The following is a 15,648-nucleotide window of genomic DNA, read 5'->3' as shown; positions in this document are numbered from 1 at the left end:
ATAAGGTGATCATCCCTTTCTTAATTCTCAGGTCCACCCAAAAAACTTTTTTGGATGTATTCCCAGGAATATCCTCCCTAAGTACAGCTGTAATGCTATCCCTTATCAAAACTGCCACTTTCCCTCCTCTCTTGCCTTCTTTTCTATCCTTCCTGTAGCATTTGTATCCTGGAACATTAAGTTGCCGGTCCTGTCCATCCCTGAGCCATGTTGCTGTAATTGCTATGATACCCCAATCCCATGTCCCTAACCATACCCTAAGTTCATCTGCCTTCCCTGTTAGTCCTCTTGCATTGAAGTAAATGCAGTTTAATTGATCAGTGCTACCTTGTTCTCTGCTTTGTTCCTGCCTGCCCTGACTGTTTGACTCGCTCCTTTTCCCAACTGTACCAGTCTCAGATTGATCTCTTTCCTTACTATCTCCCTGGTTCCCACCCTTCCACCTTACTAGTTTAAATCATCCTGAGCAAATTTCCCTACCAGTCTATTAGACCCCTTCCAATTCAGGTGCAATCGGTCCTTCTTGTACTCCTGAAGAGATTCCAATGATCCAAAAATGTGAATCCTTGTCCCCTGCGCCAGTACCTCAGCAATACATTTATCTGCTCTATCCTCATATTCCTACCCTCACCAGCTCATAGCACTTGGAGTAATCCAGATATTACTACCCTCGAGGACCTCCTTTTTAAATTCCTGCCTAACGTTCTATATTCTCCCTTCAGAATCTCATCCTTTTCTCTTCCTATGTCATTAGTTCCAATGTCTCTGCTGGCCCCTCTCCCCCTTGAGAACATCCTACACCCTGTCTGAGACATCCTTGGTCCTGGCACCACGGAGACAACACACTATTCTGCTCTTTTGCTGCTGGCCGCAGAAATGTCTGCCTGTGCCTTTGACGTACCCTCATTACATTCGAGCCTGTCTTGTTCTACATTCCCCTGAGAGTCTATCACCCCCTACATTTTTCAAAACAGCATACTTGTTTGAATTGGGGATAGCCACAGAAGACTCCTGCATAACCTGCCTACCCCTCCTACCTTTCCTGGAGTTAACCCATCTACCTGACTGTATCTCCAGCTTTTCTCCCTTCCTATACCACCATCTATCACACCCCCTAGCTCCAGTAAATTCCTCATTGCCTCTAACTGTCACTCTAACCAATCCATGTGATCTGATAGGATTCACAACCAAAGACACTTCCTGCAGACATAATCATCAGTAACATAGAAACTCTCCCTAAACTTCCACATCCAACAAGAATGGCATATCACTCTACCAAAGGCCATCTTTGGTCCTTCATAATCTACAGACCCAGAAAATAGCACCATCCTTTTGCTCTAAAAAAAGTACTCCAGGCTAACTGAGTACTTATGGTTTATATTTTAAAATTTACTCAAGAGACAGATCTCAATAAAACATATAATCAAGAAAGAATCCACTCTGCTCAATACTGCAGACTCACAGCAAGGTTACACGTTAAAAACTAAGCACTTATCTGTTCCTGTGCTGTGAGCTCTCCCAAACATGTTCTTCCAAGGTCAGCTGTAAATTTCACTGTTTGTGCATTTTTCCTAGATGCACTCCGATATCCAGAGATACATGAACTCAAACAGTCAGTGACTGTGCAGATTCACTGCTGTATCAGTTAGCAGGGTAGGTTTCTTTCTCTCTCTTCCTCACTGACCATGTGGTCACTGCCTTTTGTCTGTCTTCCTCCTTTTTAAAAGTGTCATTGTTTTGATCCTTTTCCCTTCAAAGCTTCAAAACAATGCAACAGCATATAAAACAGTGATTGCTGCTCCTGGAATTTGAGGAAATCACCTCCAGCACCTAAAATACCGCATAAAAGGAGCAGTTCTTATAGCCACAACATTTTCCAGTCCTCCATCTTGAATTAATTCAGTGCACAGTCAATGTATTCTTACAAGAAGTACATTCTGTAATGAAACTTTCAATAACATTTCATGCTTGGTGCTGGAACATTTAATTTTTCAAATCATGTCATTCCATTTCATTCAAGGTACAGTTTGTTTCAATGAAAATATTTGATAGCTTGTAAACATTTTGACTAATGGTTTTACACAGGATGCAGGCCCTCAATGTAGAATGACAGAAGAGCACCAAATTGTGGCCATTCCCCATTATCGTGCAGCAATAAATGTGCGACTTCAACACTGCTAACCCTACAATTGGGACTGAATAGCCTTGTACTGATTTGGATGATTCTGTTTATAAGGTATCACTTCCATAAATGTTCTGTGTTTAAAGAAAAGGGAGTTCTCAATTCACCTCCCAGACTGCAGCTATTCACTCATACTATCATTACATGAATGCAGCATCATCAGAAAAATGTGTTTCACTTAATGACTACTCTCCAAAGCTGATAGATATATTGCTAGACATTAGTTTCAACAAAGTAGCCCAAGGCTAGACCTGCTTTTGTTTGTTAAAAAAAATCAACATTTGAAGACTTCCTCATCATTTCAAAGTTATTAGGGCACGTTGTTTTGAGATTGAACATGAAGTAGATATATGGTATGTGAAACATGTAAGACATGTGAAACCAGATGTATGACATGTGAAACCAGGTGTATGACATATGAAACCAGATGTATGACATGTGAAACCGGGTGTATGATATGTGAAACCAGGTGTATGTCATGTGAAACCAGATGTATGACATGTGAAATCAGATGTTTCATATGTGAAACCAGCCTGATTACTTGAAAGGATGCCTGTGTTAGGCCAGAGAGCAGAAATAACATTGTGCAGAAATATGCAACAAGGAGGTGTTTGTTACATTACTCTGAGATGAAAGTCATGATATTAAATGCCCTTTTATTTTATTAAACAAGGGGTGAATGATATAGTCGAGTTTAAATTAAAATCAACTATGAACTTGTTCTATGCTTGTTCAGTTAACTGCATGTACTACAGCAGAAGTCGATTAAATTACCTTCGGACTTTTCAGAAATAAGTTCTTGATTTTTTTTTGGCACTATTGGTTCTACTAATTGTACAAAGAGATTATGCATTTCCATTATAGGCAAGGTCTCTAACAGATTTAAAACGCCACCACCCCCATCTACTGTCACAGAGTCATAGAGTCATACAGTATGGCAACAGACTCTTCAGTTCAACTCGTCCATACCAACCAAGTTTCCCATGATTCTATAAACCTTTTCTATTCATGTATCTGTCCAAATTTCTTCGAAATGTTGTAACTTTAACTGCATCTACCACTTTGGCAGCTTATTCCACATACAAAAAGGTGATGGCCTAGTGGTATTACCACTAGACTGTTAATCCAGAGACCCAGGTAATCTTCTGGGGACTTGTGTTCAAACCCCACCATGGAATTGTAATTCAATAAATACCTGGAATTAAGAATCTAATGACTACTACAAATCCATGGCCAATTGTCAGGAAAACCCCATCTGGTTCACTAATGTCCTTTAGGGAAGGAAGTCTGCCATCCTTTCCAGGTCTGACTCCAGACCCGCAGCAATGTGGTTGACTCTCAACTGCCCTCTGGGCAATTAGAGATGGGCAATAAATGCTGCCTAGCCAGCCATGCCCTCATCCTATGACAGAACAAAGGAAGAAAAAACTAGCTTCTGTTTGAAAAAGTTGTCCCTCAAATCCCTTTTAAACTTTCTCCTTTCACCTTAAAAATAAGCCCCCTTGTTTTGAACACCCCACTCTCGATAAAAAGGTCATTGCAGATCACCTGATCTATCCTCCTCATGATTTTATAAACCTCTGTAAGGTCATACCTCAACCTCCTAACTTCCAGTGAAACAGGTCCCAGCCTATCCAGACTCTCCTTATTACTCAAACACTCCAGTCCTGGCATTAGCTTGGTAAGTCTTTCTGAACTCTCTCCAGTTTTAAAATATCCTTTCTATCAGAACTGTACACAGTACTCCAAAAGTGGCCTCACCAATGTCCTTACAACCTCAACATGATGTTCCATGAGCATGAAGATTAGCATGCTAAACACTTTCTTAACCACCCTGTCTACCTGTGATGCAGATATTTTGATTATTTGGAGCCATTTCCTCTTTCAACCAGTTCTTAGCAATTGCCAGAATTTAATCTTTACCCCTACAATCTGAAAGCTGCAAAATTTCAGGAATCGGTTCTTGTAAGATTCAAGGACCCCAAAAATGGCACCGTGACTACCAGACTAACTTTGTACAATGTTTCACACCATCATCAGAAATATAAAAAATATTAAACACAGAGCAGAGAATATGCAGGATATAACAACTATTTACATATGGTTCAATTGAACTATGATGGACAAAATAATGTGACAAATCTCATGACCATAAATATTAAGGGTAAATATAATTAGCAAAGACCTGACAGAGTATGTGTTCTTAGAAAGTACTGTACATGGAAAGCAATAGAGTAACTGGATTGGCAATTCTGCCTACGTTCAACCTGTCATTCTGTTTCAGACTTGGGATGAATTGATTCAAATTGTTGATGTGATGCATGTCATATAAGTCTGGCATGATGACTGATTGAATCACAGAGTTCAGAATTAGTTACTTCAAACATAGAAATTAGAACAAAGAGTCAGACCATTCAGGTCAAGCTGTCTATACTTATGTTTACCTTCTGCATGAACAAATATTTCCAATCACATTTACCTGGCCTATATCATCTTTTCTTTCAACAATTGTATAATCTCATTCAGACTGTGAACACAATTTCTGTCTCAACTATTAGCCCTGAAAGTGGTTCCCCAGTCTGACAATTCTCTATATAGTTAAAAAAATCTGTTCTTTGTTTTCAGTATCCAACACTTAACATTTATTGCTTTAAATAATTTATTGTGTTGTTTTGTAATAGTGCACTCTTTAAATTGTTAGGTCATCAGAGTCGCCCATCCAGGAATATTTACCTTTGTGGCAAATACAAACAGTGACACATTTTACTCAGTTAGCAGTGCATGTTAGTAGCTGTGTTTTTACCAAGCATTGAGAAAATGTGCAGGTCCTACGCCTTATGAGAACACATCTTCTATTTAAGTAATTGCAGCATCTTGTCAACACCAAGATGCATTTTTATCTATGTAGCTTTCCTGCATAAATGTATTACCAGGAAAAAAGCTCACCAGACTACCTTATTTAATTGTTTGAGAAACAGAGAAATTCTTTATTTCGATTAACGCCAGTATTCACAATTTAAAATAAAGTCTACTGTATGAATTGATTTTTAAAACTATCACAATTCTTCTTTTAGTTTTCCTTATTTTTGGTTTGAAACTGTGAGTTGAGAATTGAATACTGAACAGCTACTTATTTTTAAAAGGATAGAACAATGATAGGTGTTTACTACAGGAAACTGGCCTGGAAAGATAATGCAGGTTAATTGCTGCTGTAAGGATACCACCAATGATTCGGCACCAAGATATTGCTGTTCTCAGAGATAAATAGCTGGTTGGATGATGAATTGGCAAATCAAGGGAGGACAAATGCTGGCCTGCAAACCACAGAGACATTTGAAAAACAAAGAACTGGTTCTGATTGGGTTTTGAGCAGCAGGCAGTTTTGTGTTGTGAAATTTTCGGATTATGCTGCTCTTGTTTTGTTCTCTGTCACTAGTTTTATTCCAATTATTGATTTGTTGAATGCTCTGAGAGGAGAAGCTCAGTCTATAAGAAGTAGATGGGTGGCATTGTGACTCAGTGGTTAGCACTGCTGCCTCACAGCACTAGGGATCTAGGTTCAATTCCAGCCTTAGGTGGCTGTCTGTGTGGAGTTTGCACATTCTTCCAGTGTCTGCGTGAATTTCTGCCAGGTGCTCTAGTTTCCTCTCACAGTCCAAAGATTAGATTAGATTTCCTACAATATGGGAATACACCCATTGGCCCAACAAGTCCACACCGACCCTCCGAAGAGCAACCCACTCAGATCCATCTCCCTCTGACTAATGCATCTAACACTATGGGCAATTTAGCACGGCCAATTCACCTGACCTGTGGATTGTGGGAGGAAACCCACTCAGGCACGGGGGGGGGGGAATGTGCAAACTCCACATAGACAGTTGCCCAAGGCTGGAATCGAACCTGGGTCTCTGGCCCTGTGAGGCAACAGTGCTAACCACTGAGCCACCGTGCTGCCCTACGTGCAGGTCAGATCAATTGGCTATGCTAAGTTAACCATAGTGTTCAGGGATGTGTAGGTTATGTGCATTAGCCTTGGGGAATGCAAGGTTACAGGGACAGGATAAGGGGATAGGTCTGGATGGGGTGCTCTTCGGAGGGTCAGTTTGGATTTGTTAGCCACGTGGCCTGTTTCAATACTGTAGGAATTCTATGGTAAGTGGGTGAATAATTCTGCAAATCTGCTGAGACTGTTTCCATTGGCTGGTGACTTTGAAACTCAAGAAAGATATCCAGTCCAAAGTGTCTATCATTTGACCCACTGTCCAAGGATTTAATGAAGGCTGGCATTCTTGTTGAAATGGTTATCAAACAGTCAAATTATGATTCTTTGATTTTCCTTTTTAGTTTATCCCTTAACTGTGTCCAGATGACCTATGATCTCCAGGATTACTTCAGAAATATTGATATTTTCTCATTGATAAAATCTTGAAATGTGAAACGTCAAGTTTAAACATAGATGGACTCCGCAATTTGCAAACTGCAGAGCTGAAACAGACAATATTCTTGTAGCCAGATCTTGGACAATCAACTTTGCATTGAAACCCGACAGGCTGGAATTGCCTGGCCAGGTGCTAATGGCCACAGTGTTCCAGAATGAATCATTGTCTTCACCTCCACTGGACCTGCTTTGTTATAAGAATGTTACACAGATGGGTGGCACCAGCTCAGTGGGAGGCCAGAGGCACAACGTGACAAGGACAGCACTTGACAGTTGAAGGTTCAAAGCCTTGTTCTGTGTCCTCCAAATATGGAAAGTGATCACCTGAATGGATCGTCCTGTCTCTGCCTGATGTTCGTATTGAACACAGGCAACCATACCTTTGAGAAAGGCATATAGAGAAAGATTAAAGGGACAACCTGGAACATCATCACCTCACTTTGCTTTCTGAATCTTCTTCAACAGCACTTTCGACCAGCAGCTGAGCTGCACAGCATCTCCAGCTCCTTGTGCCTCGTGATGAGCATCATCAGGCTGACCAGACCCAGAGACGACTGCAGTGAGACAACCCAAAGAGTCCAGGGCAATGGCCATCGGTTCCACCTATTTTTAGAGGGATTGGAAGAAGCAGATCCCGATCCTTACCCTGCAGCTCCTGTTGATTAGTGCTAGTCCCAGTCACTGTTCCTGATTCTGAGTAAGTCCCAGTCACTGATCCCATTTCTCATCCCGGATAAGTCCCAGTCACTGATCGAGACCTATCTCTGAGCCAGTCTCTTTTGAGGCATTGACCTCAGAAGCTGACTCAGAGCTGTTCCTACCCACCCCGACTGGGAGAGAAAGGTCTCAGTGTACAGCAGGCCTGAAATAAAAGGGGTGGATAAAAGTAGACAACCCGAGATAGGATCCAGTGTGGTGTTCTAGCCCAGAGCCCTTGAATGAGCCAGTCCCTTTATGAAGCATTCAGTCCAGCATTCCAGCCAAGATATCATGGAGGAACAAAGCCCTGGTTAGGGCAACCCTCCCAGTGAGGCAGGAAGCTTCCCTCAGCACAGTAAGCCCCATTCATACATTGACTCTACCCTGATACTGAGGTCAACACATCCTCATGTAATTTATCACGTATAAAATTCCAAATAACTTGTAAATCGTTTGATCACCACTGCGTACAGACTCCACTTTACCTTGTATATAACTATTTGTACAATATTTAAGAAATGACTAATACAGTTTTTTTCTTTTTTTTCTATTGTTAAGTGTTATCATACTATTGTAAGATAGTGTAGGTTGGTGTTAGATGTTTAGATCTTTTGCCTAGAAACCTGGTAGTTACCTGTACAATGGCGTGGGCAGTGCTGTGACCCAACTCATGGACCAAGTGCTCCAATGTACAAACAATGAACAAAAATAGGCAACTTGGCCATCGAAACTGCTCTGCATTTCAATAAGACCCATGGCTGACCTGATTTTATCCTCAACTCTACATTCCTGCATATCTCCAATAACCTTTCATCCGCTTCGTTAGCAAAAACTGTCCAGTTTACATTAATATTTTTCAAATAAATTCAAGAGGTTATAAATAAGTAAACTCAATATGGGTTCAAAGGGAATTAAAGAACTTAGGGGTTTCAGTGGGGAATCAAGTTGAGGTTGAAGATTAGCCATAGTCTCACTGTCTAGTGAGGAGGCTTGAAAGACCCAAAGCCTACTTCAGATCCTTTTCCCTATGTTCTTCATCGATATGTCTTCCTATCTTTGATTTTATTGCCCGCCCCAACCCCAGCCCCACATTTAAGTTACCCCTATTGATCACTTCAGACGTTCAACTCAGCTTATTAATCCTTCTCCTGACTGCTGTTGAGCTATCAATTCACAGGTACCATAAGCTTTCTTCCACTTCAGACTGCCATCTGTTTTGTTTGATACAGAACAGCACATTATAACGACATTCGATATATCCGCACATATTACCATTGAAGGAGTTTGCACAGCAGCAATGTTGAGATGTTTCAACTAAGAGCCCCCAGCAACTGTACATTGCACCTTGGTTTACATTCTCATGGACTCCTCTCTAACAGGGAGCTCAAATTTAACAAATACACTTGGTGGTTTTGTTCCTCAATCATTCACATCACAACCACAATGAGGAGTTTTCACCTCCTTCACCATTACATTACAATACAATCTAACCAGAAATTATAAAATGTAAAATGTTTAACACAATTATTCACTTAATTTAATATGCTTTATTAAGGAAAATTAAGACTTACTGCTTTTGTCAAGTAGGAGAAAGGTTCAATTTTAAATCTGGTCGAGTGCAGTTTGGGCTGTGAGGATGGTAGAAAAGAATTAATCGTTAAATACATTCAAGGAAACATAGGAACAGGACTTGCTATTCCGCCCCTCAAGTTTGTTCTACTGTTCAATTAGATCATGGCCGGTCTATGAACTAACTCCATCTGCCAGCTTTGGTTCCACTATACAATACCTTGACCTAACAGCAAATCAATCTCCCTCAGTTTTTTTCATTTTACCCCTGAACAATTTGATACTCATCATGAGGCTATGCCTCCTCACTCTGCACTCCCCTACCAGGAAACAGTGACTAAATGTCAACTACTAATGTTTCAATTAGGTCACACTTTATTGTTATAAATTCAAGGGAATGAAACCTCAGTCTTTGCAATCTGTTGCTGTATCACACATTATATCTGCTCTAAGGAATATATCCTTTCTAAGGTGCATTATAGATTGCTGATCACAGCATTCAAGATGGAGCTAACTAAAGTGCTGTACAGGTATAACATAAATTTCAACTCTTGCTCTTTGTCTTCTTAAGATAAAGGACACTTTTTGAACCTTTACGTTTTGCTTAGCCGCTCACAAATTTTCAATGATTTCTGTACATGGACCTTGACATCTCTCTGCTCCTTCATGGTTCCTAGCTTCTGACCATTCAGAAACTGCACTGATCTAACTTCCTTAGATGGAAAATGGATGACATTGCACTTTCCCTGATGGAACTCCCTCTGCTACAGTTTCGCCCACTCACTTAATCATCAACCTTGTTTCACAAGTTTCTGTTCCTCTTTGCAATTTTCTGCTCCTTTGACAATTTTCGTCACCTTTACTATCAAAGCTAACTAGGTACTATCAGCAAATGTAGTGAGAAAGTTCTCTATTCTTTTTTCAAAGTCACCAACAGATATAGTACAAGCAAAGGTTCCAGCACAGATTCCTGCATGACATTCAATTTAACTCAAATAATGGTTAGACATTCACTATTTCCAAACTGCTATTTAAATAAAAATATTTATATTTACATTTCAATAGTATATGCACATTTTGTAATATAGCATTCTTCACACAAATGTTGATGCATTATCAGCTTGAGATAAACAAATAACTAAACTAGTTCAGCAGAGATAGCAAATTTATTTTACTGAAATATTTTGTGACAATATTGCGTGCTGAAAATTTCAAGAGTAAAGAAAATCAGTACCACCAACATATATCTCCACCAGAATAAAACACTGTTGAAAATCTTCCTTAAGACTGAGCGGGTGTACTGCAGGACCATGGTCTATTTGGCGTCTTTCTGTGGTAAACAATTGTACATCTGCTACTGGCTTGATGGATGTTGCAGGTGGTTTACACAATGGGGAAGTGGTGTTTATCCACCTTCGTGATGGGACTGAAAGAGAATGAACAACACGATTTCTTCCTTTCATTATGTACTATATAACCCTAACCCTATTGCATAATTAGTTTCTTCAGATGATTTTGCTTATAATAGAAAACCCTGTCACATATAAGAGAGGGTAGACTGAATAGATCTTAACATCCACCCAATTTACAGATGTGACATTAGTCTAAAATTACAGGAGAGATAGAGCAAATTTCGCCACACAGCCAACCCAAATTACTGACATGAGAATGAATCTGTATACTTCTGACGTAGATGCAAAGGTGCTCCCAATAAGCCAGAATCCCTATAGTGTGGAAGTAGGCCGTTCGGCCCAGTGAATCCACACTAACCCTTTGAAGAGCATCCTATCCAGACCCGCTCCCCTACCCTATCCCTATAACCTTGCATTTCCCTTTGCTAATCCACCTAGCCTGAACATCCCTGTATACAGTTCACTGATTCAGTATGACCAATCCACCTAACCTACACATCGTTGGACTGTGGCAGGAAACCAGGACACCCAGAGGAGGTCCATGCAGACACTGGAAAAATGTACAAACTCCACGCTGACAGTCAACCGAAGGTGGAATCGACCCTGAGTCCCTGGTGCTGTGTTTGCTGCCCATAGCGGGGCCTGCATTGAGTGGGACAGGATGATACCTAAGGTCCAAGAAGGTCCAGTTTCAAACCTGTCTGATTGGAATTCAGCACTCAATGCAGTAGAAGCTGTCCAAGACTAATTCTGCAATTCAGATGGACCATTTGAAGCTATGACGTACACACAAAATGAGTAACAGATTCCCTGGAGTGAGCACATGGCTTCACAAGAGCTAAAGCCAAATCTGTCGATGCTCGAAATAAAAATAGAAAGCATTTAATATTCTCAGCAAATCTGTGCAAAGAGAAATGGCATTGATGTTTCAAAATGTCAAAGTCAAGGTGCTCAGATTGTTTACCTTTCTGTATTTTTGAGGAATTCACAAACACAATTAATTCCACCCTTGGGTGACTGTGTGAAGTTTGCACATTCTCTCCATGTCTGCATGGGTTTACCCCGGGTGCTCTGGTCTCCCCTCTCAGTTCCAAGATGTACAGGTTAGGTGCACTGTCCATACTAAATTGCCCATTGTGCCCAGGGATAGGTAGGTTAGGTGGATTGGCCATGGAAAATGCAAGGTTACAGGGATGGGCAAGACGGTTGGTTGTGGGTGGGATGCTACTCGAAGGATTGGTGTGAACTCAATAAGCCGAATGGTTTGCTTCCACATTGTTGGAATTCTATGAACATTTTGTTGTGTTCTGTTTCCTTTAAAGTGCTCCTCCCCCCCCCCCCCCGACCTTCCAATGGGAACAAACTGAACAGATTTATATGCACTAAATCAGAACACCAAGTGAAAAGAAAAACATCGAATGGTTTTCAAATTATGCACTGGGACCTTGAGGAACGTAGGCCAGCCAACCAAAACTGTGACATTGATACTGCCCTTGTTCTCTATCAGAAGATTGTGTTTCCTATTCTTCATGTACTTATACTCAACGGGTGACAACCTTGTGTTAACATCTTCCCCCTTGTTGACATCAAAACCCCTCCCACTTATCCCTGAACAAAAGCTGCTGACATTCAGTTGCAAAAAAGCTATGATGTGACTGTCAATGGAGGTGGGAATTCGAACACAGTTTAAGTGATTGGGAGGCCATTGGCCCAATGTTGTAGTTACAAGTAACTAGGTAACTGTAAAAGTATTGCAGAAATGCTCCATTTTCCCCTCCCCCGAGAAGTTTTATGTTCAAATACAAACAGCAGGATTGAAGAAGCCTGACGATGAATAGAATGTGTCAAATACATATGGATTATTTGTAGGAGGCAATTTGTTTCTTTGTGATTTTTCAGTTGCAAAAAGGTCAGAACTGAAAATTGTCACCTTCGTACGAGCACACAAAATGGAAAATGGGAAAAGAAAAATTGACAATCCTAGAAAAAGAATTATTTCAGAATCCAAATGAAAATAATTTAATAAATAAAGAAAACATGGTTTCTGAAGAGCAGATTTCACCTAAGCAAACCTTTGAAGTGGTGGCATACCAAATTGAAAGAGAAGCTGCATAATGTTAAAGCCTGGAGGTTTCACATGAAAGGCTCTTTTGGAAACTATGATTGTATGGGTATGACAGGGAAGAAGTGGGTGTTGAGCTCAGTGGGCAAAGTGTGTCTCTGTGTCAGAGGTTTGTGCATTCCCACCCCCATTCTAGAAACTGAAATAGATAAGCAAGGTTACACTCATGCAGTACTGAAGGAGTGTTGCACTGTCAGAGTCATAGAGTCATAGAGATGTACAACACAGAAACAGACCCTTCTGTCCAGCTCATCCATGCTGACCAGATTTCCAAACCTAATCTAGTCCCATTTGCAAACATTTGGCCCATATCTTTCTAAACCCTTCCTATTCATATACCCATCCAGATGCTCTTTAAATGTTGCAATTTTACCAGTCCCCACCACTTCCAATGGCAACTCATTCCATACGTGTACCACCCTCTGTGTGAAAAGGTTGCCACTTAGGTCCCTTTTGTATCTTTCCCCTCTCACCCTAAACCTATGCCCTTTAGATCTGGACTCCCCCACCCCAGGGAAAAGACTTTGTCCATTTACCCTTTCCATGCCCCTCAAGATTTTATAAACCTCTATAAGGTCACCCCTCAGCCTCTGACGCTCGAGAAAAAGTATCCCAGCCTATTCTAATTCTCCTTATAGCTCAAATGGAAGACTCAGATGTTTTATACAACAAACTGCTGGTCCAAGAAAGCTGATTTTATTCCTCCAATGAAACTAAAAGTTCCAGCATTGATTTCCAATAATGGGTCCTCAGTGTAATGAAAGAGAGAGGAAAAAAAGATGGAGAGGAATTTTCAGGATCTATATAGCATGGTTTCACTGGGGCTATCCCAGCTTTTTGCTATTGTCTGCTGATTGGTGACTGTCCATTTGAGATCGCTTTTGAACTTTGTGATTGATAGTTCCACTTCTTATTTTTCCACTTTGCATTTAGTATATTCGCTACCTGTTGTTTTAGGAAAACAGACTTGAGAAAAATCATGTGCAAAAGTGTCACAAATGTGACACATCTAAAAGGTGATGTCCAAAATTGCAGGCAAGGGAGAACACTTTTACAAATAATGCAGATTGGTTGAGATATATCTAACTAGTGATGTTGCTGTTTCTCTTTGCTGGTAGAATAACTTTCAAACTATTTTGCATCCTCTGCTGGCCATGAAATGTTACCACAGTTGTGGAACATTAGTTGATGCTTCTGCTGCAAAATTAACCTCCAGGTGCTCTGGTTTCCTCCCACAGTCCAAAGATGTACAGGTTAAGTGAACTGGCCAAGCTAAATCGCCCATAAAGTTCAGGGATCTGTAGGTTAGATGCATTAGTCGGGGGGGATGTAGGGTAATAGGTCTGGGTGTCAGAGGGGCAGTGTGGACTTGTTGGGCCGAAGGGCCTGTTTCCACAATGTAGGAATTCTAATTCTAATTCTAATTCTTAACTGCCAACGAATGGACAAAGCATAAATAACCTGCCCGAGATTGTGCTGACAGCTGTTGTGTTTAGTTCATTTTTTCAATTAATATGTAAAAAGCTTTTTGTTTTTCAAGAACTTATGAAACATTTCAATCTCCTTGGTTAGGAGTTTGCTGTTATTCTTATATTCACTTTCTCCTTCCCCACTGTGTTTTATAGTTTGACTTCATGGCAAACAGACTAGCGATAACTGATTGAGTGGAAGTAGCAAGTAAAATATCAATTTTGGGTAAAAGTGTAGGGAAAACTTAGCTCTTTCCTCAAAGCAGCTTCCAACCTATTCCTTCAATTTTACCACCCTCCTGTGAATCTCAGAAAACCCAGAGCCTTCTCCAATCAATGTGTCAGTAAACTTGTCAGTGTTAAATGCACACTATCAATATTAATCCTATTCATTTTGTTTATTTGGTAAACATTTTTTCAGTTAGATAATAGTCTTTTACTTCTTTGTAAACAGTGTCATTAGCCCTGTGTTTCCTCCAAGTTTAAATAATAGTTTATAATTTACACTGAATCACAAGATAAAGGTAAATAGAAAGTTCCATTTGATCAAATTTGACACTGGATTCATAATACCCTGATGTCCTTGTTAAACTGCTTTGTATGGTTTTTGTTTTGTAATTCTTTCATGAGCTTAAAGAATAATTCTAGGACAGAATTTAATATTCTTCCATAAATTTAATATTCTTCTTTGGAAGATGGTGGTGTACTGCCATTTTGAATATCATTGAATGAGTTATTATACAATTTCATTGTTAAGAGTTAATCACCTTGCCTAGAGTCACAGACTGGAGAAGGCAGATTTACAACAATTTAATAGTTCTATGGTCACTATTATGAATATTAGCTTTATTTTTTAGTTTTATTCACCAGCTGCCATGGTGGCATTTGAGCTTGTGTTTCCAGATTAATAGCCTAGGTCACTGCATCATTGGTCCATTAACATAAGTACGATAATATTGCAACATTGACCATGATAACTGTGACTTATTAATAGAAACATATAGTGTAGCAACCAATGTTCAATGAAAATAAATCAATAACTTTAAGATTTCTGTGACTACCATAATTTGTAAAAGAAACAATATTTACTATCTTATTGTCATTCATTATTGGAGTTCGATCTCTACATATAGTATGTGCACAAAATTTTCAATATTTCATCTGTTCCTACTATGTCTAGAACACATAGCTGGTCTCTCACTTTCAGCATATCTTGTAGATAGGACAAAACCTCTGCCTGTTTCTGTTTAAATTGACATTGGCAAAGGAAGGGGTTACAAGGACAGCTGGTGCAATGACTGCTACTGCCTTGTTGCTGACTTGTACAATGAGCAACATAATACCACCAGAGGAAGGCAACATCAACAGGTACAGTTTAACACATCATGTACAACTGGGGATAAGAGAGTAACTGAAGTACACTTACACCAATTACCTTGAACTTCTATCAAGCTGGTAATAAATGCTGTGTATATAGAGAAGTGAGATCTTCTAGCAAAAAAAATGCACAGCATGCATCATGCAAAATCCTACCTTTGTATGTCAGAGTTGAAAAGAAATAGAATGATCTTATCTGAGCAAAGCTTGTTTGGTCATTCGGAGCAGTGTAAGAATCCTGCACAGATTACTTCAATTACCTTTTCAGCCTGGTTTCCTGACACATGGTCATTCTGAGCAGCAGTACGCCAGCTCTCAATCTGTTAATCATGTGAGACCTCCAAGTGTGTACACATACCGCCTAATGTTGCCATGTCACT

General features: G+C 40.0%; 1 protein-coding gene across 3 annotated transcripts in view; it reads right to left on the bottom strand.

Annotated features, from left to right (window-relative positions):
* LOC122563731 overlaps positions 1-15,635 on the bottom strand; it is a 73,746-nt gene extending 58,111 nt beyond the window's left edge. The window contains exons 1-3 of one of the 3 annotated variants that reach the window (XM_043717878.1): positions 15,529-15,635; positions 10,123-10,314; positions 8,891-8,947 (exon numbers count right to left, since the gene is read on the bottom strand). In XM_043717878.1, coding sequence (XP_043573813.1) covers positions 8,891-8,947; positions 10,123-10,200 — 135 coding nt within the window. In that variant the 5' untranslated portion in view covers positions 10,201-10,314; positions 15,529-15,635. The other 2 variants (XM_043717877.1, XM_043717879.1) reach the window with 2 other exon arrangements.
* Positions 15,636-15,648: the final 13 nt, after the last annotated feature.

Source organism: Chiloscyllium plagiosum, chromosome 27 (genome assembly GCF_004010195.1).
Source record: "Chiloscyllium plagiosum isolate BGI_BamShark_2017 chromosome 27, ASM401019v2, whole genome shotgun sequence".
NCBI classification, from domain to species: domain Eukaryota; kingdom Metazoa; phylum Chordata; class Chondrichthyes; order Orectolobiformes; family Hemiscylliidae; genus Chiloscyllium; species Chiloscyllium plagiosum.
Note: the sequence above shows the minus strand (reverse complement) of the source record. Positions and strands in the feature narration are given on the sequence as shown.